General features: G+C 38.2%; 1 protein-coding gene across 6 annotated transcripts in view; it reads right to left on the bottom strand.

Annotated features, from left to right (window-relative positions):
• LOC115209130 (ras-related protein Rab-1D) overlaps window positions 1-25,000 on the bottom strand; it is a 174,627-nt gene that overhangs the window by 54,181 nt on the left and 95,446 nt on the right. Inside the window, exons 1-2 of one of the 6 annotated variants that reach the window (XM_036501261.1) lie at window positions 13,779-13,883; window positions 13,617-13,674 (exon numbers count right to left, since the gene is read on the bottom strand). The exons of 3 other annotated variants lie outside the window; for them this stretch is intronic. In XM_036501261.1, coding sequence (XP_036357154.1) covers window positions 13,617-13,674; window positions 13,779-13,864 — 144 coding nt within the window. In that variant the 5' untranslated portion in view covers window positions 13,865-13,883. Of the gene's footprint in view, window positions 1-13,616; window positions 13,675-13,778; window positions 13,884-15,519; window positions 15,989-25,000 lie in introns of those variants that run through there. 2 more of the 6 variants (XM_029777276.2, XM_036501263.1) reach the window with 2 other exon arrangements.

Here is a 25,000-nt window from a genome sequence, read left to right as displayed (position 1 = left end):
ATATCGATAGATGGTTGGAATGCCAGGATCTGCAGCAACATGCCATAGGCAATTGATCTTTATCATTGGTAAATTCATGTTTCATATTGTAAATTAGAAAACCCTTAAGACTAGAAAGGAAAGATACTTGGTTTGGATAGGGGCAAGAAATTTTTTTTACCCTCATTAGTGAGAGTAAAACTTTCAAGATTGCTTTTCATTGAAGTTATTTAGTGTTATATCTCTTATTGCCATAAGGAACATCTGCTTAGGATAAAAGCCTGTAGAATCACAATTATTTTTAGTTCGTTTGTTTGCAATTATTGATTAACCATCCATATACCAATTATGTAGATTTCTTAGAGAAATTTTAGTACGCTAGATTTTTTTTTATCACTTCCAACACACAAATATTTATATAAACCGGAGGGCAAAAATATTATTGGGAACCAATTTATTCCATATATGCCAAGGGAATTCTTTCTTTATTGAATGAAAAAAACCCCCCAAAAAACAAATTGGAATAAAAGACAGAAATAACAAGCTTGGGTAAAAATCTTAATTTCCACATTAAACGACCATTTTAGATTCATCTGTCAAAACTGCCATGAGCTAATGAAGGTGCTAATGACTGCTGAGTTTCCATTAAATGATACTGTACTAAAAAGAGCGGATACATTGGATAATATAAACCTAGATTGCTTTGTTCTTTACTCAGAGGAGAAAAGGTAGCGTTCATGGTGTTCGAGAAGAAAACGGAGAAATTACAGTTCGTGAAGGACTAGTTCTCTGGCTCTAATATTGTAACAGAGCAGATCCCGTAAAAGATACTTAAGGGCTAGGCGATGTTGTTCAAGTGGGTGGTGCATGAAATCTACCACCCAAGAACAAGTACAGTCCGTTTGACGAGTTTTTACTATTTCTGTCAACTACATAAGTAATCTATTATATAATTCTTATAAACCCCCAACTGACGTAGTCTTAGATACACAGCGGTGATATACAGCGTATCTGTGCCATGATTTAGTGAAGTATATCCAAATCTGTCCACAATCGATTTTTTTAGAGATAAAGGTGGAAAGAAGACTGTCACTTTATTTATCGACCACAAAAGAATTTAAAGCAAAGTTGATCTAGGAGCTATCGTAACTAAAAATATCGAAAACCGTGTAACGATGTGCCTAGTGCCCTAACGACTTCACAAATTCGCCTGCTTAAAATTTATGTATATAAAAATTACATGAGTATATAGATAGTTAAGAGAGATAAGATAAATGAAATTGCTCTTCCGTGTTACTGAAAGCAAAAGCCGATCTAAAAGATCTATATTGATCGTAAAAGTGTTTACAAATTCAAAAATGTTGATATTTGCTTATTAAAATAATTACAATTGTTCCCCCATTGCAACGGTAGGACTTGATTGTATATGCTGTAGTATAGGTATAATGAGCTGGCAATCATCTTTACGATGAAGATGGGGAGGATTATAAGGATGATTACGATAATGGTGACAATTATCATGATAACGACAATAATAATGATGAAGAGAAGATGACAGTGCATTTACAGTTTAGAAGTGAACAGATGAATAAGCCATAGTCATACAGATTAATAAATAGGCTTAGATTTAATATTCCTTTCAATTATTAGCACAAAGCCTGAAATTTAATGGGAGAGGTTAGTCGGATACATCGACCTCAGTGTTCAACTGGTACTTATTTTATTGACTTCGAAAGTCGACCTCGGCGGAATTTGAACCTAGGACACATAGACGGGAAAAAGTGCTTCATGCTCACGATTCTGCCAGATCGCCACCATTGGTTTAGTTTGAACATTAACCTTAAGAATAACACGAGAGGCATTTAACACTTTCGTTAATAGGACATTGTTTTTGACAAGATCTATCTTCGTTGCTAGCAACCGAAGCATTTTATTAAATTATTCCTACGAGTTTGGCAAGTTAAACTGTAAATAACAGAGGTTATCGCTTTAATAATGATTTCTTTTTATTATGTTCATGGACAAACAACGTTGCTGTTGTCGGTGGTAGTGGTTTTTAGCTCCAGATCAGCTCCAATTGAGCAGCCCTATAAATAAAATGTATTCTAGTAATGGCCTCCTTATGTTTTTTGTAAATATAGAAGAATATTGTGCCTATTGTGCCTTTTTGTTTTGGTATGATGTGGATCCTGACTGAGTAAGACATTAAATTTCATTCAGTGGTGAAGCTCAAGTCAAGGAGTTCAGATGTTTGGTAGAGTATATAGCTTGCGACTCTGCCTTGATGTAGTCCTAAGTATCCCTACAAAACCGGGATGGTCGAGCTTGAACGCCTTTGATTACAGATCTGTTCTATCAGGAGTGATATGGACTAAAAAACAATAACAACAACTAATTAGGCTACTTGAACCAATGATGGAGTCTTTACGTGATGGGTTTGTTAGAAACAGCAGCCAAATTTCCCTCTTATTTCATCCTACAATCTTCAAAGAGAGACCCTGGATAGTGTAGTCCTATATACATAATGATCGGGAAAAGGATGGGACTGCCAAGGCTGGAACGCCACTGATTATAGGACAACTCGATTAGTCTGAAACTAAACAACTAATTCGACCAAATGTTGTAGTGTTACCACTGGCGATTATGTTGCTTAACCCTATGTCCAACTAGATCAACCAGGCCTATGATCAAAAGCATTCCAGCTGTGACCATCATGTTTTTCTTTTTCCCTTGTGCAGAAGAATCCAGTACATATTTGTTTTTGAAGATGGGATGCTACATTTATCAGGTCGAGCGAGTACATAGAGGCTCTCTTGATTGCTGAACACGGTGGTTAATATAGTCGGTGTAAAATCCTACAGAAAAATGCTTAAAGAAAAAAATAACTTGAATTTCAAAAAACATTTCTCACACACACACGATGCGAAGCAGTTCTCACATCGAGTAAGGCTGTTGTACAAATCAGACATGTTTGATGAAAAGGAACCCAATCGGCTTTTTAGTATATAAAAGTGATTTTTAAACTTTTAGTAACATGAACTGCTTCTGCTTTATATTGTGTGTGTGTGACAGCCTTTGACCGACTATATAGTTACTTCTATCTCTCTGAGTATATATATATATATATATATATATATATATATATATATATATAGTTAATCCAAACAAGAAAACACAGAAAAAAAGAGAAAAAAAAAACACAGCAACGCAGGACGTGGAACAATTAAAGTTTGACGCTCAGGAAAGAAGGGAAGGAGGGTTTAACGTTTCGAGCGGAGCTCTTCGTCGGAAACAAGGAGAAGGAAAGATCCCAAGGAGGGAAGACAGAGGAGACAATATTTGAGCTGGTGGTGCTTAAGAGATCACATGTTGAAAAGAACAGAATTTGGAGGTAGTTGAAAAATGGTTTTATAATGCAAGAGAGTTCCAAAAAAAGGGAATGCCTGTGTGTGTGTGTGTGTGTGTGTGTGTGTGTGCAAGATGACAAGTGTGTTTGTGCGTGCGTGTGTGTGTGTGTGTGTGTGTATTTTTTGATGAATGAAGGTAAAGAGAAAGCCAGCTGTGGTGATGATAAAACTCTATTGTGTATATTAATGCCGTTTATCTCCAGAATAAACTTATAATCAAAGATGTTCCAGCCATGATCATCCTGATATTTCTATTTCAGATATAATGTAAGAATTAGATCACTCAGTGAGTTCTCTTTTTAAGAAGGCAGCCGAATGGGATTCGATGGAGATTTTGCTGGTGACAACATTTAGATTCGTCCAATAGCTCAAATGTATATTAATAGATCTAACAGGGACGGAGAAGTGTGCTTAGTAACAGGCGTCCAACAGACATCCGAAATGTTGGGGAGAGAGAGAGAGGAGAGAGAGAGAGAGAGGTGGGGATATTGAGTCATCTGAAATATCCTCCCACAAATGATGGAAAAGAGAGCAACGCGAAGAGAAAGACTGAAAAAGTAAACTTCTACAAATGAAGGTGAAATAAAAATCGATAAAAGTTTTAGTGTATCCGGCTGGCTGTCAATGACATCATAGGCTGTGTGATATCATCATTTATCAACAACCGCCTGCCTCTACATCTGCCCACGCGCGTACATATATATATATATATACCATTCCACAAATACACACAGGTAAGATGCACATACGTATTGTATATGCCTACACACTGTAACAATGCATAATTTCAGCTTGTTTTTTTATAGAGTAAAGTTCCGCGTTTGTTACGAAACAGAATGGCAACATAGTAATGAGATAATTAAAGAGAAAGGTTGAATAACGCGTAAAGTGGGGGAAGAGTAGAGAGAAGAGAGAGAGAGAAACAGAAAATATAGAAAAAGACACGTTTAATGCTTATTAAAGAACCAGGATTCTTTACAGATTTCCTACCACTCAGCTTCATCACCGCCATCTGTCTGTCTGTCTGTCTGTACACACACACACACACATATATACATACACACACTCACACATACACACTCACATACACACACTCACACACACACACACACCACACACATATATATATATATGTATACATATACACACGTGTGCGTGTGTGCTGTTTAGAAATAAGCTCTGAACCGACACCCTCTTACTACAGGTGTGCAGATTGCGCATATAATCCATCTTGTTTCTATCCAGTTGCCAAGCCTATAGACCATCCACACCTAGCCCAAAGGTGACTCAATGACACCCACATTCACAAACTTGGAATTATATTCTCCTTATCACCTATCAACCCTCTCATATATATATATATATATTATATATATATATATATATATATGTGTGTGTGTGTGTGTGTGTGTGTGTTCTCACACAGAGGATAGAAGAGAGAGAGAGAGAGAGACGGTGATGCTTGTATTCTAGAATGATAACAGGCCAAATCGAAACCCTGGAGTGAATCGAACCCAGAACCTTGCAGTAAGAAACTAAATACTCTTTTACTCTTACTTGTTTCAGTCATTTGACTGCGGCCTTGCTGGAGCATCGCCTTTAGTCGAGCAAATCGACCGCAGGACTTATTCTTTGGAAGCCTAGTACTTATTCTATCGGTGTCTTTTGCTGAACCGCTAAGTCACGGGGACGTAAACACACCACCATCGGTTGTCAAGCGATGCTGGGGGGACAAAAACCGACACACAAACACACACACACACACACAGACACACACACACACACACACAAATATACGACGGGCTTCTTTCAGTTTCCGCCTACCAAATCCACTCACAAGGCTTTGGTCGGCCCGAGGCTATAGTAGAAGACACTTGTCCAAGGTGCCACGCAGTGTGACTGAACCCGGAACCATTTGGTTGGTAAGCAAGCTACTTACCACGCAGCCACTCCTGCGCCTATAAATGCAGAAAAAGTAACGACGAGGCAGGCTGAAGAGCACCGAAACAAGAAGATAAAGACGTAACTGTGCGTAGGTGCGTGTACACACATGCATGTAAATTAATTGTGAATAAAGGATAAAGCGCAGACCGCGTGTCATAGAACGCCTCAAAAGTAGTTCAGACATACGGTTGAACGTGTTAAACTTTAAATAATAAGGGATGAAGGAGAATGGGTTGATCTCAGGGTGAAGTCTGGCGAGTGTCACCATGTGACGAGACAAGTGATATTCTATTCAGTGATGTATCTTCAATCAACACCCCATTTCTTTGAATTCAGAGCACAATAGACAACAGAAGTAATTTAAGTAGTTTACTAAGGGTGTGTGTGCATGTACGCAAGATATGGAATGGTATGTTGAAAGGGAGGAAAGAAGACAGACAGCAAGCCAAGTTACCTAGATATATACACACACATACATACACATATATATGTTTAAGGGGTGATATATGAAAAAAATATCAGCTCCCAACCCCTACCAAAAAAAAAACAAACAAACAAACAATTACTTGAAATTTGCCTTCTAATGAAAGAAAACAATACCTTGGCGACTTTCAAAGACAAGGGAGATAATACCAAGGAGTTAATTTTTAAAAATAATCTTTGTTAGCAGGCCAGGTGGACTTCATCAGCGAAGGATATATATAATCATCATCATCATCATCATCGTTTAACGTCCGTTCTCCATGCTAGCATGGGTTGGACGGTTCGACCGGGGATCTGGGAAGCCAGAAGGCTGCACCAGGCTCCAGTCTTATCTGGCAATGTTTCTACAGCTGGATGCCCTTCCTAACGCCAACCACTCCGTGAGTGTAGTGGGTGCTTTTTACGTGCCACCTGCACAGGTGCCAGGCGAGGCTGGCAACATATATATATATATATATATATATATATATATATACATATATATATATACACACACACACACACATAATATATATATATACACACGCGCGCACGCACAGGCATATATATACACACATTTATAAATGTGTGTGTGTATATATATATATATCTCTTGTCTCTCTGCAATTCCTTGTACATCGGACAAACGGGACGCCGCTTGGCTGACCGGTTCGCGGAACACCTTCGTGACATCCACCTTGCGAACGACACACCGGTCTCACGCCATTTCCGCTCCCCGGTCACTCCTTGCAACACCTATCTGTGTTCGGTTTGTCCTTACACAGAGGCCATCCGGATTCCCGTTTGCGCCGTGAACAGGAATATCTTCTCTCTTCGCTCTTATACGCCATTTGGTCTAAACTCTCCCCCCCTCCTCATCTAACCCCCCCCCCCCCCTCCTCACCTATCCTTTCTCCCCCCGACCCCTACTTCTTCAGTCCTTCATCCTTTCACCCCTACTCCCTCCCTTCTCCCTCTTTCTCCCTCCCTCTTCCCCTTCCCTCTGCTCCTCTCTCTCCCCTTCCTTCTCCCCCATCCTCTCCTCTTCCCCCTTCTCCTCCCCTCTCTTCCCCCCCCCCCCTCTTCTCCTCACTACACCACATGACTTTACACATCACATCACATATGATGTGCCATACAATACACACACCAACTAATACATACTAATACGTACTAATACATACTAGTACATACTAACTTACACCAACCCTATACATACACACGTCCAGACCCCGCATACGCACTTATATTCTCTCACACACCCCACACACACCTATACATACCAATACGTACTAATACATACTAATACATACTAATACATACACCACCCCATACATACGCACGTCCAGACCATCCTACGCACTAATACTCTCTCATACACACACACCCAACCACACACCCTTATACATACTAATACATACACCAACCCTATACATACACACATCCAGACCCCTCCCACGCTCTTTTAGCTGGTTCCTCAACCCCTTTTATCAACCCTATTATCTCCCTTATTTCGCCTCTCGCGTCTCATGTTTGATCTTTGACCTCTGGCCGAAATCAGATCGCCATGTTGATTCGTTAGCTACTGCACGCATTTTTTTTCTCTCTTCTTTCTGTGTTTTTCTCTCTCTGTGATCTTTCTGTGAAGAGCGTAGGCTCGAAACGTTAAAGACTTGTTTTATTTATATTTCTGAGCGCCATACTAATACAATTGTCGTTTGTTTTCCACCTGCCTTCGTCTTTTGTTTATTTTCATAAAGCTTCCCGTTATATATATATATATATATATATGCATGCATACAGACATACATACATACATACATACATACATACATACATACATACATACATACATACATACATACATACATACATGCATGCATGCATGCATGCATGCATACATACATACATACATACATACGTACGTACATACATGCATGCATATATATATATACATACGTACAGACATAGCGATCAGCTGTCTTGCTGATGTGAATATCCTTTTGAAAATCAAAGAGAAAGAAGATTACTATGGACAACTGCTTCGAAACCGCCAGCTTCAATATCCGGATTATAAATTTACATTTATATCATTAATAATTGGAACACTTGGTTTTGAAAGCAAATACCTGTCAGTCTGGATAAGCTTGGATTTTCAGAGAAAGATATCAACCAATTGATTCGCACATTAGAAATAAAATCTGTAAGCGGAAGCGTAAAACAATGCAAGACTTTTCTCAGGTTTAAAATGTGACAAAGTTTCCGGTATCCACATTCCAAAGATGGAGCTTTCTATCTTTGTTAGAAACCAGCTCCTTCTTCCAGAGGGAGAATTTAAATGATTAAAAACAGAAGATAGATAGATAGATAGATGCATGCATGCATGCATGCAGACATACATACATACATACATACATACATACATTAGTAATAAAAGAAGAAAATTATGCAAGTAATGCCTGGATAGAAGCGCACGCGGGTATCTTTGAGTCAACTTTTATCAAGGTTCGGTTAATGGGTTGGGCAAGTAAATAGAAAGAGATGCTGTTAGTAAGAATTTATTTACGACCATATTAGTTATATAAGTTGATACAGTTAGCAGTGGTTCATGCAGTGTAGGATTGTACAGCCGCTCGCGTGTGTATGCATTGGAGACAAGGATATATGGTGAGGAAGAAAAACACGACCAATACCATCATAATTATTGACGTCTAACTTCGGCATAAGGCCACAAATTTTGGGGGTAAGTAGGGCTGGTTAAATCGACCTCGCTGAGAATTGAACTGAGAATGCCAAGGGTTAAAATACTGCAAGGCATTTTGTCCAACGCTGTAACGATTCTGGGCATTCTTTCGATACGAGTACCGTTTATATCACGTGTATTTGTTTACATTTTAAGAAGATCGTCACTTTCCGTAAAATTTCTTTTTTTTTATATATGTGGGGTTAGGGTTAGGGTGGGGGGGACGGTTTCTTTTTTCTTCAGAAATGTAAATAAACCCACGTGGGTTTATAAGTGACAGCTATGTATCTAGTACCGAAAGATCGCGCGATTCTGTAGTCCCCCGTTATGTCCCGAATACCACCATCACCATCACCACTACAGCTAATAATAATCCTTTCTACTAAAGGCACAAGGCTTGGAACTTTTTGGGAAGTGGGATAGTCGATTACATCGAGCCCGATATTCAACTGATACTTATTTTATCGATCCCGATGTTCAACTGATACTTATTTTATCGATCCCGATGTTCAACTGGTACTTATTTCATCTATCCCGAAAGGATAAAAGGCAAAGTCGGCCTCAGCGGAATTTGAACTCAGAATGCAAAAACGGGCGAAATAGCGCTATACATTTTTCCCGATGTGCTAATGATTCTTATCTCAACACAAGGCCAGTAATTTTAGAGAGAAGGGATTTGTCGATTACATCGATCCCTGAAAGGATGAAAGGCTGTGAAAGGATGAAATACCGCTGGGCATTTTGTCCGACACTGTAATGATTTCGCCGAATCAGACACCATTCCTTATAATTCTTCATTCGCTGTTAGATAATTCATGACAAACGTACATTTTACTAAACTGACGAAATTTGAGAAGCTACTAAGCTTTAAGTTTGAAGACGTTACGAGCAGAAATCTTTCTTTCCTAGAAAGGGAAATTTAAATTGTTTAAGATAGTACTGAGCAATACAAGCTTATTCAAATTTAGATGGCTTTTACCGAAGTACCACTACTTTCGTTAGACTCTGGTTGTTCGTAATAAAACTATTTGCACACAAGTTCATATGTATGGCTGGACTGAATAATATCTTTTAATCCATTAAAATTTTGTTCCCTTCGTTATGATCAAAGATACACACAACGAAGCCGTTTACTTTGTACCAAACGAGGAAGCAATATTTAATGTCAAAATTGCTTTTGTTTTGCAGGAAATTCTGTCTGCAAATGTATCTTTCTCCAACAATATTGCAAAAGTGTAAACAATTTCCTGGGAGCATACCAGTAAAATATCTCGGACTTGCTTCAAAAGAGGAACTACTGTGATATTGGCTTTATACAAACCGAAACAGGCGAGAACACAGCACAACGTTTAGTTTCTTAGGTAGCGAAGCCTTTACTCAACGAAATAGTTCGTATTTCATTAAATAAACGCCTCAACAAATACACCCTTACCCGAAGAGAAGAGACATGTCATATAAACAGAGGACTGCTGAAAGTTTTTAAAGGTCTTGTAACACACTTCGTTATCTCAAAGACTGTCTACTGTTTATAAACATATTTCAACTCCCAGACTTCTTCCCATGCTTGCGTAAGATTTATATATTGCAACATATTGATTTCCAGACATCAACTTATTTAACTGCGTATCAAAACGATCAAGATATTTACTTAGTTTAATCGGAAACGTTTCAATTCAAAGACAAACTGATGTATTAAATTCTTGGACCAACCATTGCTAAATGGTTATTGGTAAGGTAGTACTGCTTCCACAAAATAGCGGTGCACAGTTGTTAAACAAGATTAAACAGTATAGAAGGAAGAATAACAGTAACAAAAATGTCACACTTAAAAACGATTAATTGCTACATCTGTAACGATTTAAACCTAGTTTTCATTAAAATCATTTAGCTCAGAATGCACCTGTCGGCTCCAATTTAGTGCTTATATATATATATCTTTTACCTTTTACTTGTTTCAGTCATTTGACTGCAACCATGCTTGGTCACCACCTTGAAAATGTGAGATGCATACAACACTTGGGTTTCCCAAGTGGTCACTCAAGTGGTCACCCATCAAAGTACTAACTAGGCTCCACACACACACACACACACACACACACACACACTCTCTCTCTCTTTTCGTCTGTCAAAGTAGTGAGTACTGGAGTTGTTATATTCTAAACTAAAGTATATAAGAAAGAGCACAGTATATCAACCCAAGTTTGTCTCAAGATGGACAAACGCTAGAATCTGTGCGAATCTGCATACAAATTTATCAAGAATACAGAATCAATATGTGAGCATGTTTGTGTGTGTGTGTCTGTGTGTGAGTGAGACAGAGAGAGGGAGAGAGAGAGAGAGAGAGAGAGAGAGAGAGAGAGAGAGAGATGGGGGAGGAGTGTTCGCATTTGCACATATACACACCACAAATGCACTTAAGTACGCAGTGCACAAGTGGTTGAAATCCAGAACAGTTTCTAACTTGTTCTGAAATTGCATAATCACACACATACACAGAGAAAGATCTAAATAAGCAATCTCATTATGTCATTTATATCTAATGGTAAGTTCTGGCTAAAGTGACCGCTGAATAGCATTCTAAACCAGCAGACTATTACATCATCTATGTACACACACGTTTTACTTGTTTCAGGCATTGGACAGCGGCCATACTGGAGCACCGCACTGAAGGGTTTTAGTCGAACAAACCGATTTCAGTCTGGTACCAGATTAAGTTTGGTACGTATTCTGCCAGTCTCTTCAGTCGAACCGCTAATTTACAAGGACGTAAACAAACCAACACTGATTGTCAGGCGGTATGAGAGGACATTTACACACACACACACACGCAAACGCATGCACACACACACACACGCAAACGCATGCACACACACACACACACACACACACACACACGCACACACAATACGAGTTTTCTTTCAGTTTCCGTCTATCAAATCCGCTCACAAAGAGCATTGATCGGCATGAGGCTATAGTTGAGAACACTTGCTTCAAAGTGCCGCGCAGCGGGGCCGAAATCGAAACCATGTGGTAGCAAAGCGAGCTTGTTAACCACATAACTATGCTTGCCCCTGGTGTTACTGCCCCCCCCCAAAAAAAAACCAAAAAACAAAAACAAAACAAACGTATCAGCAATAGGGGAAGCGATGATAGAGGCAATTACCAGAAAAGCAACCCTGCTTCTTAAAGACAGGACATGCAATTTTAAAGATTAAAGGCATGAAATTGAAGAAGGGTACGTTGTGCATGTAAGTACCCTCTTTCCGGGTGTCGTGATTGTTATTTAAATACATTCATTTATTTTAGGTCAGCATTGCATGACTCGCACTCATGTAGGAATCACCACTAATGTATGTACTTATTAGCTTTTAGTTGTGTCAGTCATTGGTCTGCTCGGGTACCACCTTGAAGAGTTTAGTCGAATAAATCAACTACAGTACTTCTTAATTTTAAGTTTGATACTTATTCTTTTGGTATCTTTGCTGAACAGCTTGATGCAGGGACGTAAACAAACCAATATCGGTTGTCAAGTGGTGGGAGGCACAGCCACAAAACACACACAATTGGCTTCCGCATAGTCTCCTTTACCAAATTCACTCACAAGATATTGGTCGACCCGGGGCTATAGTAGATGATATTTGCCCAAGGTATCGTGTAGTAGGACTACACCCGACTCTCTCTCTTTCTCTCTCAAACACACACACACACACACACTACATATAGGAAAAATGGTGGACATTGACTTCGAAGCTTTCCCAGTCGGTGGGATCCGTCAGGCAGTCTGAGGAAATCAAGGACCAGTGAAACTTCGAAGTGACTGTCAACCATTTTCCTTGTAAAAATAATTGTGATATTCCACTTAACTTTAATGAGTGGTACTTCAAATAATGTTTGGGTGTTTAATATATAATAAACTATAAGTAAAAACAAACAAAACGCACACACACATGCAGAAATAATTTATAGAAATATAAACATGTCTGTGTGTTTACATACACAAAGAAACATACGTTATGTTAATATATACAATATATACTTATGTGTAAACAGATATTCAAAATACGTATTCGAATTTAAGTGGTTTCATACTCATCAAGTCATTAGCAAGTATTCATGTATTTTAGCTCTTTGGATTGTTTTTCCTAGAATATGCGCGTGTGTGTCCGCGCGTGCATTGACGTATATAAATTTATAAACTTTAACCGTCAATTAGTTCTTTGTTGGAACATTGGCTCTCGAAGCTTAAAATAAAGCTATAAATAATAGCGTGTAAATTATTGAGTTAAAAAAAAACAACCATTTAGATGAAAAAGGTAAAGGCTGTCCGTGAACTTCGAACCCAAGTCTCCACGACCAGCCCTCGACTTTTCTATCCAAAGGTTTCTTTTTAATCCAATACTTACACGCTATTATTTACAGCTTTAATCTTCTACCTTGAGATCCAATATTCCCAAAATAAATACACACACACACACACACACACACACATACATATATAGAGAAAGGTGAGAAAGAGATAAAGAGGAGGGGGAGAGAAAAAGAGATAGAAAAAAAGTAAAGTTATGATACAGTAAGTTTCCTGAGGTAAATGAAGCCATTTCGTGGCTTATCATGTGCTCTGCGATAGTCAATTAAAATTAGTGGTCGGGCAAAGCACTACCAGCAATGATATCAAAGTGGAAAATGATACAGGAGCAACAGGTGGAATATGATAGCACCTTTGCTACCTGATAGAAGTAATACAATAAATTTTTTTAGAATCACGCCCTACCGTCCTAAAAATAGAGATACAAAACATCGGATCGCATTGTTTTAGATAAGAAAAAAGACGGATGACTACAGCTGGGATGTTTTTGCACATAGCTCCGCATGACCAGTTAGAAGTAATTCAGGGCCACACAAGAATAACTACAAGAGCGGCGATCCAACGAGGGAATCTACGTAGTCGCTTTGGCTACTCTGAATAGTTAAAATATTTCTCAAAAACCGTTAATATCTTAAATAAAGGACATTAAACAATATAGTAGTGGTAGTAGTATTAGTAGTAGTACACAACTCTACAAAAAAGACGGGATAGTTACGGTTGGAATGTTTTTGATCAATGGGACTACCTGCTCAGTCAAGGGCTGGCCTAAGACCATGCAACATCAACAACAGCTATCGCGGGTACATTCGATAATATATTCGATGGTCACAACTGGAATGCGTTTGAACAATAATTCTGAACAAAATCAAGGGCTGATCTATCACAAAACGATCCACCACCACCTGTTATACCACAATACAAACTAACACTGCTGAAATGTAAAATGCCTATACACTTGAACATATTAAATGATGTCCTTGAATGTGTGTGAATGTGAATATGGTCGTGGTTGCGTGAATGCAGTTTTCTGTGTGAGAATGTAGTTGTGTAAATGTGGTTTTGTGAGTGTGGATGAAACAAGTCCTTTAAGTGTTAATTCATTCAGGTGATTTATTTCTCCAGCCTAGATTGCGAGACTGGTGAGGGACCGGCTGACATTCTTTTTTTGCCACTGTATATATTAAACTATTTAATAATAATGTTTCGTCTACCCTTCCACCTGACGTAAAAACGTGTTTTATGTTGACTCGTCACTGATTGGATTCGAGCGCGAAACTGTAGTACTCCGTCAACGACACTTTATCTCTGGAACGAATGGATGGATGGATGAATGAATGAATACAGACAGACAGACAATAAATAAGACTATTCTGTTAACAATGTCTAATTTCAAGTGGAAGAGCCTTCGTGGTTTCTAGTCTAGAACCGGCCCTTTTTCCATTGGTGAGAAATTCGAAAAATAAAGCCAAGAAAAATATGCATGCAAACACACACATACATACGAGCCAACATATACAGGTTCATCACACACACACACACACACACATACATACATACGAGCCAACATATACAGGTTCATACACATAGGTATATAAACACACGCATACACATACATAAGAGCCACCGACAGATCCTCTACATAGCCACTCCACCTGCTAGAAATTGCAGCCAAATCTCTTTCAAATCACATCTACTATTGTGAAAAAGGAAAGGCTGTTTGGATAATGTATGTAGCCCTTCATATAATACGTCTGAATGAAAGACAGGGTAGTCACGACAGAAATCTCTTGACAACGGGCCTACATAAATCGCGTTTGACCTAGGACTTCGCATTCCTCTTTCTACATCAGAGAATTGAAACGGTATGTGTGTACTGAACATTGTAGTATATACAAAACAGTAGAAATTAACGGACATGTGAATGTATGACAGTATAGAATGTTTATAAATAGTGCATGTGTGAAGGAGCGTAGAAATGTATTAGTAGTAGCATACCCTAAGCATACATATGTACATCTTTAGCTACACGCACGCACACACATCAGATACATAGACACATAGACAAGATAACACATATGTATGTATGTATGTATGTATGTATGTATGTATGTATGTATGTATGTGTGTGTGTGTATATGTATGTGTGTGTGTGTGTATGTATATGCGTGTGTGTGTATGTATGTATAAAATACACTGAAAAATTGTGTAAATAGAAAGAAGTTGACAAACAAGTATAAAAAAAGCGAATGTTTATATTTTCTTCGATACCCGAACGCAGTAATTTTGCTTGAAAAAATCTAAACACATACACACACGTACACACACACACACACACACGCAAACATACACACAGCTTTGATAGATCAAGAGATAGCTAAAGAGAAAGGTAGAAAGAGAGATATGCAGCGGTGCCGAAAAGGTTTATGCATGCATGCGTACACACATACACGAAACGGGTTGTCATACGGTCACAGTCGCACAAAGGAATATTTTGGTTATCTTTCTGTGTAATTTACATTTTTATCTTATCGTCGGACCTGAATATTCTGTCCGAAATTTACAAAAGATAAACACTTGCATACAGACTAAATAAAAGTGATATGATCAAGACTGCCTACCAGGTTGTATGTCGGTGTTACTAGCTTTGGTGGAGGCTTTGACATTTTTTTTGTCTTAGTGTGTTTTTTTTTCTGTTCCATCTCGTTTTCTTCGGTGGAATTTTGCTTCTCCGTCTTCTGACTCTTACAGTTGGTCCAAATTAACCAACATGGCTTTAAGGAATCCAGGGTGTGTTTTTGTTATTGGGACAGCTTCCGCGAGATAGTAAATTAAGTATAACGAGTTATCTGTTTATAAAAGAGCGGCTGTAGTGTTGTCCTGCCAGTTTATGTACTGTGATGTATACATAACGTAGTTGATAGTCCGAGGGTATTTCTCCGTGAATCGACAATTATATGTGTGGATATTTATATATGCACAGGTTTATTAAATGTCAATACTAGCGTGTGTATGTGTGTTTGTTTCGCTTCGAATCAGCTCAAACCAACACTTCAATAAGTATTCTGTATTCTCAAGGTGCCTGGTCGAGAGAGAGTGTGTGAGAGAGAGAGGGAGAGAGAGAGAGGTAAGAGACAGAGAGGAAAGAGAGACAGAGGTGGGCCGATGGACCAAAGCTTCTGCCTGCCATTCATAGTCTCTCTCTCTCTCTCTCTCTCTCTAAAATATCACTGTTAGAAAAGCTGATCTATGACCATCTAGCCATTTATGATAAAAGTATAAACAAACTGCGGTTGTAGCATCTACAAAACCGATTCTTTTATTACTATAAGTACTAACTTTCCTTCACGTCACCAGTGTCTGAGATGGTAAAAAAAAAAAGGAAACAAAGAACTTAAATTAAATTTCTATCAGAATTAACCTAATTAATATATTCATATAAATACTTAAAATTAATCGTTGATAATGTTATATAGCTCCAGGTCAGTAGCGTTCGAGCAGATCTATGACCAAATGAATTCCAGTCGTGACCCTTCCACCTTCCCACACAAACATATTGTATCTCCAACTAATTATCCAACGTATCCTTCATTTTTTAAGGCAATAATTGTGATTTGACTGCTACTTGAAGGATGTGCGCATTCAGAGTTCAAGTTTTTAGCGAATGGAGTAGGCGGCGAATAGTTGCTCAAAATCGAAACATTTTTTATTTCTATACAGCCTACATAGGTTTATACATTAGAGCCCAAAGTGTCACTTTCATAAAAGCGTCGCTTGGGGGCTGACCGCCTCTCGACCCCTCCCCTAGCTACTGACGTGGAATGGGCAAAACTGCATAATGCCAACCCAAGATGCATTACAAAATGTGGTGACTTCATCATAGTACTTCTGTCTTTACCTTTAACAATTCCGAAGTTGGTAATGCGAATATCAACAATATACAGACACAGCACCAGATGATGGTCCGGAACCTCTTATAATCTGCACTAATGTACAGGTACCTGTATTTAAATTTTTTTTTTCGTCTTCGGTCTGTAAGTGTGAAGTCAAAGGAAATGACTACTATTCCCTTCAAACTTTGCGTTTGTGACCTGGACATCAATGTTTTGAAACTGACTTACTTTCCATTACATTCCAGACAAATTCAGCTCTGAGTTGTTGAAGCAAAAATATCCTTATAGGAAATATTTTGCTCAGTACCATAGATTTGCTTGTCAGTAGTTTGACCAACCGTTTGAGCATGTCCCTTAGAGGCTGTCAATGTATGCGTCTCTGATCATGGCCAGGAATAGTGGGGGAGAGCATCATAGTCATGTGTTGAAAGGGATTCTTTGGGAGTTTGAATATATTTAACAAAAGCAAAGTTTGAAGGAAATAGCCATTTTTCAAACTTTCTAGGGGCAAGCAAATAGGAAATAACAGTTACTATCCAACGACAAAAGTGTTATTTAAGTTAATTTGATATTTAATTTAGTGGGTATTAAACTCGGTTATCCAGAAAAGGTTTGGGAACCAAAGATTTAGGGAAATCGACGTTGTACCTGTTTTTTTTTTTAAATATTTATGTAGCATGGCTGAATGGTTAAGAATTTCGCTTGGCAGTCCGAAGGTCCCAGTTTCGATCCCACTGCATGACACCTTTTATCAGCCCTTGACAGTGAAACCATGTAGATCAGTGTGTCGGGCAATTTTTTTTTTTTTTTTACTTGTGGACCCCTTTGATTCCCTTTTTACTCGGATGGACCCTCCTAGCAATTCGATGTTTAAAACCTCAGCGTAAATATTAGAAAATGTATAAAACAGGTGGTTAAAATATTTTCTGTATTGTAGATGTATAACCAATTTATTGCGGATAAATTTTAACAACAAAATCTTATATGAACCTCCCTAGGGGCCATATGGACTCCAATTGAAAACTACTGATGTAGGTGGAAATAGTGTGAAAGTAAGCTCGTTGGATGAACTGTAGTTGTAATTTGAATTTAAAGGTTCGTCCTCGTCACACAGTGTTACGTTCAGAGTATACATGTCTAAGGAATACTCACTCCCAACCACTAAAATATTATTAATTCAATGACTAAGAATTCAGTTGATCAGACAGCTGAATGCTCCTCGTCGAAAACGACGGAGATCCACTTTACCAAACGGATTCAGCCGATTATACATCTTCACACCTCACATCTATGTATAAATATATGGGTGAGGTAAAGTGATAATATATATGTGTGTGTGTGTATTGTATCACTTAACCCCACCCATACTCGCAGCACAGTCTCGAGCAATATATAGACATTTAATAAAGCTAAACACACACACACACACACACACACGTATAAAGATAAACTTGTTGAATTCGTTGTTATCTGAATGTAGAAGCTTTATATTAAAGATTACCAATGTTTGTATTTTCTTACTCCAGTTTACTTACACGAGGAAAACACACGAGGTGTCTGAATGTCAACATAAGCAACGACTAGCCTCTTTAACCGGCAAAACTCTGTCAGGTCACCCCTCCAAATGGGGCAGAGGCGGGGGAGGGGGTTCGCGGACGAGACGAAATATGGAAAGGAGAAAAGATATTGATAATATAATAGCTTCTAGTTAAGGCACAATGCCAGCAGTTTTAAGGGAGAAAGGGATTAGTACTTGACTACTACTTTATTTTATCGACCCCGAAAGGATGAATGGCAAAGATGATCTCGGCGGGTTTTAGACTTATAGAGCTGGAACAAATGCTACAATACATTAATTCTGATGCTCAAACGATTCTGGTAGTTCGCCGCTTTCAATAATAATTGTTTCTGATTTAGGCATAAGGCCAGTAATTTTGAGGGAAAGAGTATCAGTTGGTATCATCGACCCGTACTTGATCCGTACCTTATTTTATCGAACCTCCCAAAAATACAAGGCGAAATCGACCACGTTGGGATTTGAACTCAGAACGAAAAGAGCCGGAATTACATTTGTTCTAATTTAGACATCGGTACAGCAATTTTCGGAGAGTAGATTCAATTACTTCAAACCTGTATTTGATAGGCACTTTTTTCTATCCACCCAGGAGGTATGAAAAACAAAACTGACCTCGGTATGATTTGATCTCAGAATGTAAAGAGCTGGAATTATTATTGTTGTTCTAAAGTAGGAACAAAGCCAGCAATTTCAGCAGAGAGAATTCAGTTATTTCGATCCAGTGAGGGATTGATCCTTTATTTTATCGATCCTGGAAGGATGACAGCCGAAGCTGATATCTGTTGAGTTTCAAATCAGAACATAGTACAGCCGGAAGAAATAGCATAAGGTATTTTTCCAACGATCTAACGTTTCTGAGATCGCTGCCTGAGCCGGAAAAAAAAGAGGGTAGTGATGGAGTAGCAACAGAGTTGGAGTGTTTGTGTGATGTACAGATAGGCTGTCAGTTTGTCACACCACTGTTCTCCTTTCACCTTCAATCTTCCTTTAATCGCTCCCTCCCGCACACACAAGTACACTTTCTCATATATACAAAAGAGAGAGAGAGAGAGAGAGAGAGAGAGTGTGTGTGTGTGTGTGTGTGTGTGGTGTGTGTGTAAGGGAGTATACCTATTGGCCTCAAATTTTGGCAAGAAGCCCACAGTTTCGAGTAAGTCGATTGCATCGACACCCAGTGCTTAACCGGGTCGATCACATCGACTCCGAAAGGATGAAAATCAAGTTGACCACAGCAGCATTTGAACTCAGAACGTAAAGTTGGAAGAAATACCTATTTCTTTACTACCCACAAGGAGCTAAACACAGAGAGGACAAACAAGGACAGACAAACGGATTAAGTCGATTATATCGACTCCAGTGCGTAACTGGTACTTATTTAATCGACCCTGTAAGGATGAAAGGCAAAGTCGACCACAGCAGCATTTGAACTCAGAACGTAAAGTCGGAAGAAATACCACTAAGTATTTTGTCCGGTGCAATACCAATTTAACTAACTCACCGCTCTAAGAGAGAATGTATCGATTATATATATATATATTTGGAGCGCAGTTGCTATTCGAATTCCAGATTTAAAATGCAAATTTTCAAAAAGTTAATACGCGATTTCAAATATCAACAGAGTTAAAAAAAAAAGCAAAACATTTTCTTGTCGTTTCCTGTTACATTGGTTTACAATTCTCAAATACTTAGGTTTTATACTCTGTAAATCAAACTTATTTTTTATAATGTTTGAATACATTTAAAATCAGTGGCGGCTTGTAGATAAAATTAGTGAGAGTGCTGCTTCAGAAAATTTTTAGCCGTTGTTTTAATATTGCGTAAATACTTTTCAAATCCTGGCAGCAACAAGATAATAATCTAATTCTACACTTTATCACATTCAAGAATATAAACACGCTTTTAAGCACAACACACGCGGAATCAGAAAGAAACACTACCTTTCGCCAGCACACCAGGGTCGGAACTGCGTGAACCACAGCACTCTCTCTCTCCCTAGCGTGCAGCTTCCCATCTCGGACATTTGAGCATGCGCACAACAGCCAAACACCGCGTCGCTGGAACTATGAAGCGCACAGTTCATAAACTAGGGGATGGCTACTGACATTAAGCTTAAGGATAATATAATGTACAAGTAAGTATAAAGAAAGAATTTAAAAACAAAGGACTCATTATATTCAATTTTATCGATAATATCGAGTGTAAATAGGAGGTGCTGCAGTTCTGCAGTGCTTATAAACGAACCGCTACTGAAAAATTGTGTTCACATGGCACAATGCTTGAGTATTTTAGAAGCTTAAATAATTTTAATCATAAAACAATGAAAAAGTATTTTAAAAAAATCTATAGTATAAGACCGCATAATAACTTTTCGAAGCTATGACTTTTTAAATAATGAATTTTAATAACGACAGCATTCCAATATTTACTGTATATAAATAAGGCAATGAAGTGGCAGAATCGTTCGCACGCCGGGCAAAATGCTTAGCAGTAATTCATCTGTCTTTATGTTCTAAGTTCAAATTCCGCCAGGATCGACTTTGCTTTTCATCCTTTCGGGGTCGGTAAAACAAGTAATCGACTAGTTCCCGGCCTGAACTTGCTGGCCTTGTGTAAGAATTGGCATTTCTTCCAGGGTCGATAAAATAAGTACCAGTTGTAATCGATTTATCCTCTCTGCCAAAATTATTGGCCTTGCGCCAAAATATGAAACCAATATATACTGTGTGAGTTTGCGTGAAATAAACTTGTCTTGTGGGTTTTGTTAGATACTGATAGAGCATTTTAAGTAGACCAGATTTGATAGCAATATGTACAAGGGGAAACAATGAAAAAAAAATTTTTTTCTATCTTCTATGATATTTGAAACTGCATACTAACATTTTGAAGATATGATTTTTAAATGACGAACTTTAAAAACATTATTTAAATCTCAGACAACTCCTGTACGATATTCATGTTCCAACCTCATTCCAGGACTTCAAAACTGTCGCTTGTTATATCTGTGCAACTGTCGGACTTGTCAGAGGAGATGCTTCTTAGAAGACGATGCAGGTTGGAATGGGAACTTGGAAGACTTCTGTTGTCTAGTAGTCTACAAATAAAATGAGAACTTCTATGCTACAATTTTCTGTGCTTGTTCACCATCCAGTCTTCAGCAACTTTGACACTAGAACAGTATGACAGATGTAATGCATTCAAGCAAAGAAGAGCCAAAAACTTTTGCCATGCACACTCAAGTACTGATCCCAATTGAACATATTTGCCGACAAAAATCTTGAATAATGTAGATTGCTAGCTTCAATACGAACACACTCAGCCAGGAGATTCATCATGCAACCAGCAATGAATTCAACACCTGGAGCAGTATGTCGACCAAATGAATTAATCTTAGTATCAGATAAAAAAAAAATTTCATCCAAGGTGACATCTGATTCGAGAGGAAAAGTTTTCCTTGATGTTTTTAATGGAACAGATAAGTAGGCATGTTCTCTTCAGAACGCAAAGAAACAAATTTGCCTAATCTAGAGCTCTTACCAAATACAACACTGCTCTACAATCAGCAAATGATATGCTATAAAGGAAAGGAGAAAGAAAATAGGTTTTGATGTCGCGAAATAAAAATTATCAATAAACACAGGTTTAAAGTCCTTCACACAACATAGAAGCATTTGTTTAATTGCTATAATTTTTTCATGGTGTTCTCTTTTTTTAAAATCTTTTAAACTATTGGGGGCGTATTCGTTGCTATAGCGTTTGTGGTTCTCTTCGTTTCCCTGAAGTGGCCATTTGAACATAATATCATTAAAAATGGTCAAAAACCGGATACTTTTTTAAACCAGGATAATGGAATGGCTGTTCAAATTTCCTGACGCCGTTTGTTGGCAAAATAAATCGAAAACCTCATTTCCGTTATGTGAATATGTTAAAATCCAATTTTTTCCCAGGTGTTCTGTTAATGGTGTCCGTTCATGGCAAACAATATCAATAATAATAGAATTAATAATAATAGTACTTCTAGTAATAGTAGTAGTAAATTTTATTATAATTTCTTCATTTGCCACAAGGGAATCAAAAGAATAACATTGGAAAAAAAAAAGGAACCAAGATTGTTGTTGCAATGAGCTATGATAAAAATATCCAGCAATAGGGAACAGTTGCATACGTGAGGCCATAGCAGTAGACAATGATCCCTAACACAAAGGAACGTGCGTTCTCTCTGTTGCAAGCTCCAATGAGAAATCTGAGAGCTGAACTGTCCATCCACAGACACCCTTCAACTTCCATAAAATTTACAGGAGGTTAGAACTTCATGCTCCATCCTCACCTAATTCAAGTGATTTTGGAAGAAGACATTTAAGGGTTATTTGGAAAGGGAAACACTCCTTGACTTCAAATATTTAGATCTCTCCCACCGCAATCCCTCTTTTGTTATATCCACCAGGCACAAAAATACAGCTTGACCTTATTAATCAAAGCAAGGCAGCGGCAGAAATTTCACTATGAATCCAGTGGTAACTGGATTCGTTTCACATGACCCATGCAGGTGAGTCAAGAACAGCCGACAAGACCTTATAAGCGTTTCATCTGCTCCACCGACTCTCAAACATATTTTGTCACTCGAACTGTTGTACCTGTATATTTTGTCATCAACAGGAATTGTTTCTCTGTAGCACTATCATGTCAAAAATTTCCAGAATTCAGTTAAAATTGCTCTACAATGGTCTTTTTAATGTATCTTCGTCGCAGCCCAGTATAACCCACGGACCACCATAGCTCTTGCCATCCATTAAACTCTCCTGCAATATGCAAGGGGCACCAGACCACTGGCTTCACTATCCAGTCAGTGGACTACACCTGACAATATTCCTGTGCTAAACTTCTATCCTTGGTGTATGTTTTATCCATAATTTCTACTTTGCCAATGACATAATGTATGATGACGCCTTCTTTACAAATGAATGCCCATATGAACTTCTCTTCAACTGATCTTTGCAGATGCCGTAACCTCAGTGCATGAGTCCACATGAACAAACAGACAATAATGTTTTCAAACATGTACGAATCTATATTGGTGAGTAAATGGGATTGGATGTGTGAGTTTAGTTTATCAAACGCGGAAAGCTGAAAAGCAAGATCTTGACAGGATTTGAATCCAGAAAGTAGAGACGCACAGGGTCGATGAAATAAGCACCAGTTGAGCACTAACTCTTTCCTCAAAATTTCAAGCCTTGTGCCTATTCGTTGTGTTTGCAAAGAAAGACGTCGTTTAGGAGCTCGTAAGCTATTATTGAATTTCGTTGTTTTAAAGAGAGTGATTTTGGTTTTTGTTGTGCAATTTTGTTATTGAACCAACCAGCATCCTCCGAGGTTAGTTGGCTTTACGAAGTTTTCGGCTTCTCGGGGATATTTTGAAGCTTTTAAACTGAGTTTAATTAATTTTTTTTATTTAACATGGCTTCGCAAATCCAGGGTGCAGGTAGCTGTTCAAACTACTAATACATTGCCGATTTCCAGTTAACATGCAGTTTGCAATGGTAAAAAATTGAAACTAAATTGTCCTATACAAAATTAAAGTAAATTGAGATAGAAAACGGAAATGTAATACCAAAATTTCATAAACGCGTTTGATATTTGATAGTTGTGCTTCTTATGTATGTCTCGGCAACTTTACTTGTAAAGTAGTCAACCATTCACTCAATTTTGTTGATCCAAATGATGACAACATCCACACACAGACTATAGAAGGGTGATGGATATTCGCCGAGAAGAAACTAAGGCGACAATGTGGGACTAGTGATGATTTATTTACATCATATCTTTATGAGCATGTGTAGCCAAACAAATTTAGAGATGAGAAAAGCTATTCGAGAACCTTATTTCATGCATCAATGACTTATTATATAAAATATATGTACAGTATTCATGTTATATTAAATGAATGTTCCATACATTCGTTATGTTACATATATTATTTACATGAGGCGGCGAGCTGGCAGAAACGTTAGCACGCCGGGCGAAATGCGTAGCCGTATTTCGTCTGCCGTTACGTTCTGAGTTCAAATTCCGCCGAGGTCGACTTTACCTTTCATCTTTCGGGGTCGATTAAATAAGTACCAGTTACGTACTGGGATCGATATAATCGACTTAATCCGTTTGTCTGTCCTTGTTTGTCTTCTCTGTGTTTAGCCCCTTGTGGGTAGTAAAGAAATAGGTATTTAGTCTGCAGTTACGTTCTGAGTTCATATTCCGCTGAGGTCGACTTTGCCTTTCATCCTTTCGGGGTCGATAAATAAAGTACCAGTTTCATACTGGGGTCGATGTAATCGACTTAATCCCTTTGTCTGTCCTTGTTTGTCCCCTCTATGTTTAGCCCCTTGTGGGCAGTAAAGAAATATATATTATTTACATGAAATTATGGAATGTCAATGTTATCACCTTTAGTTTCTATCGCAAATTACTTTCATTTTGTTCGGACAATTTACTTTCATTTCATGTTAACCTAGTTTCGCACTCTTTTTTAGCAGAAAATGTGTGAACAACAATGGAATGTCAACTACAGCAAGATCGACGAAAACAGTACAAATGAAAAAACACGTGAAAGCATCACTACCACAACTGCTACCACCAGTGCCG

This window comes from Octopus sinensis, linkage group LG3, assembly GCF_006345805.1.
Source record: "Octopus sinensis linkage group LG3, ASM634580v1, whole genome shotgun sequence".
Lineage (NCBI taxonomy): Eukaryota > Metazoa > Mollusca > Cephalopoda > Octopoda > Octopodidae > Octopus > Octopus sinensis.
The sequence above is the reverse complement of the archived record's forward strand: the minus strand, read 5'-3'. Positions and strand labels throughout refer to the sequence as shown.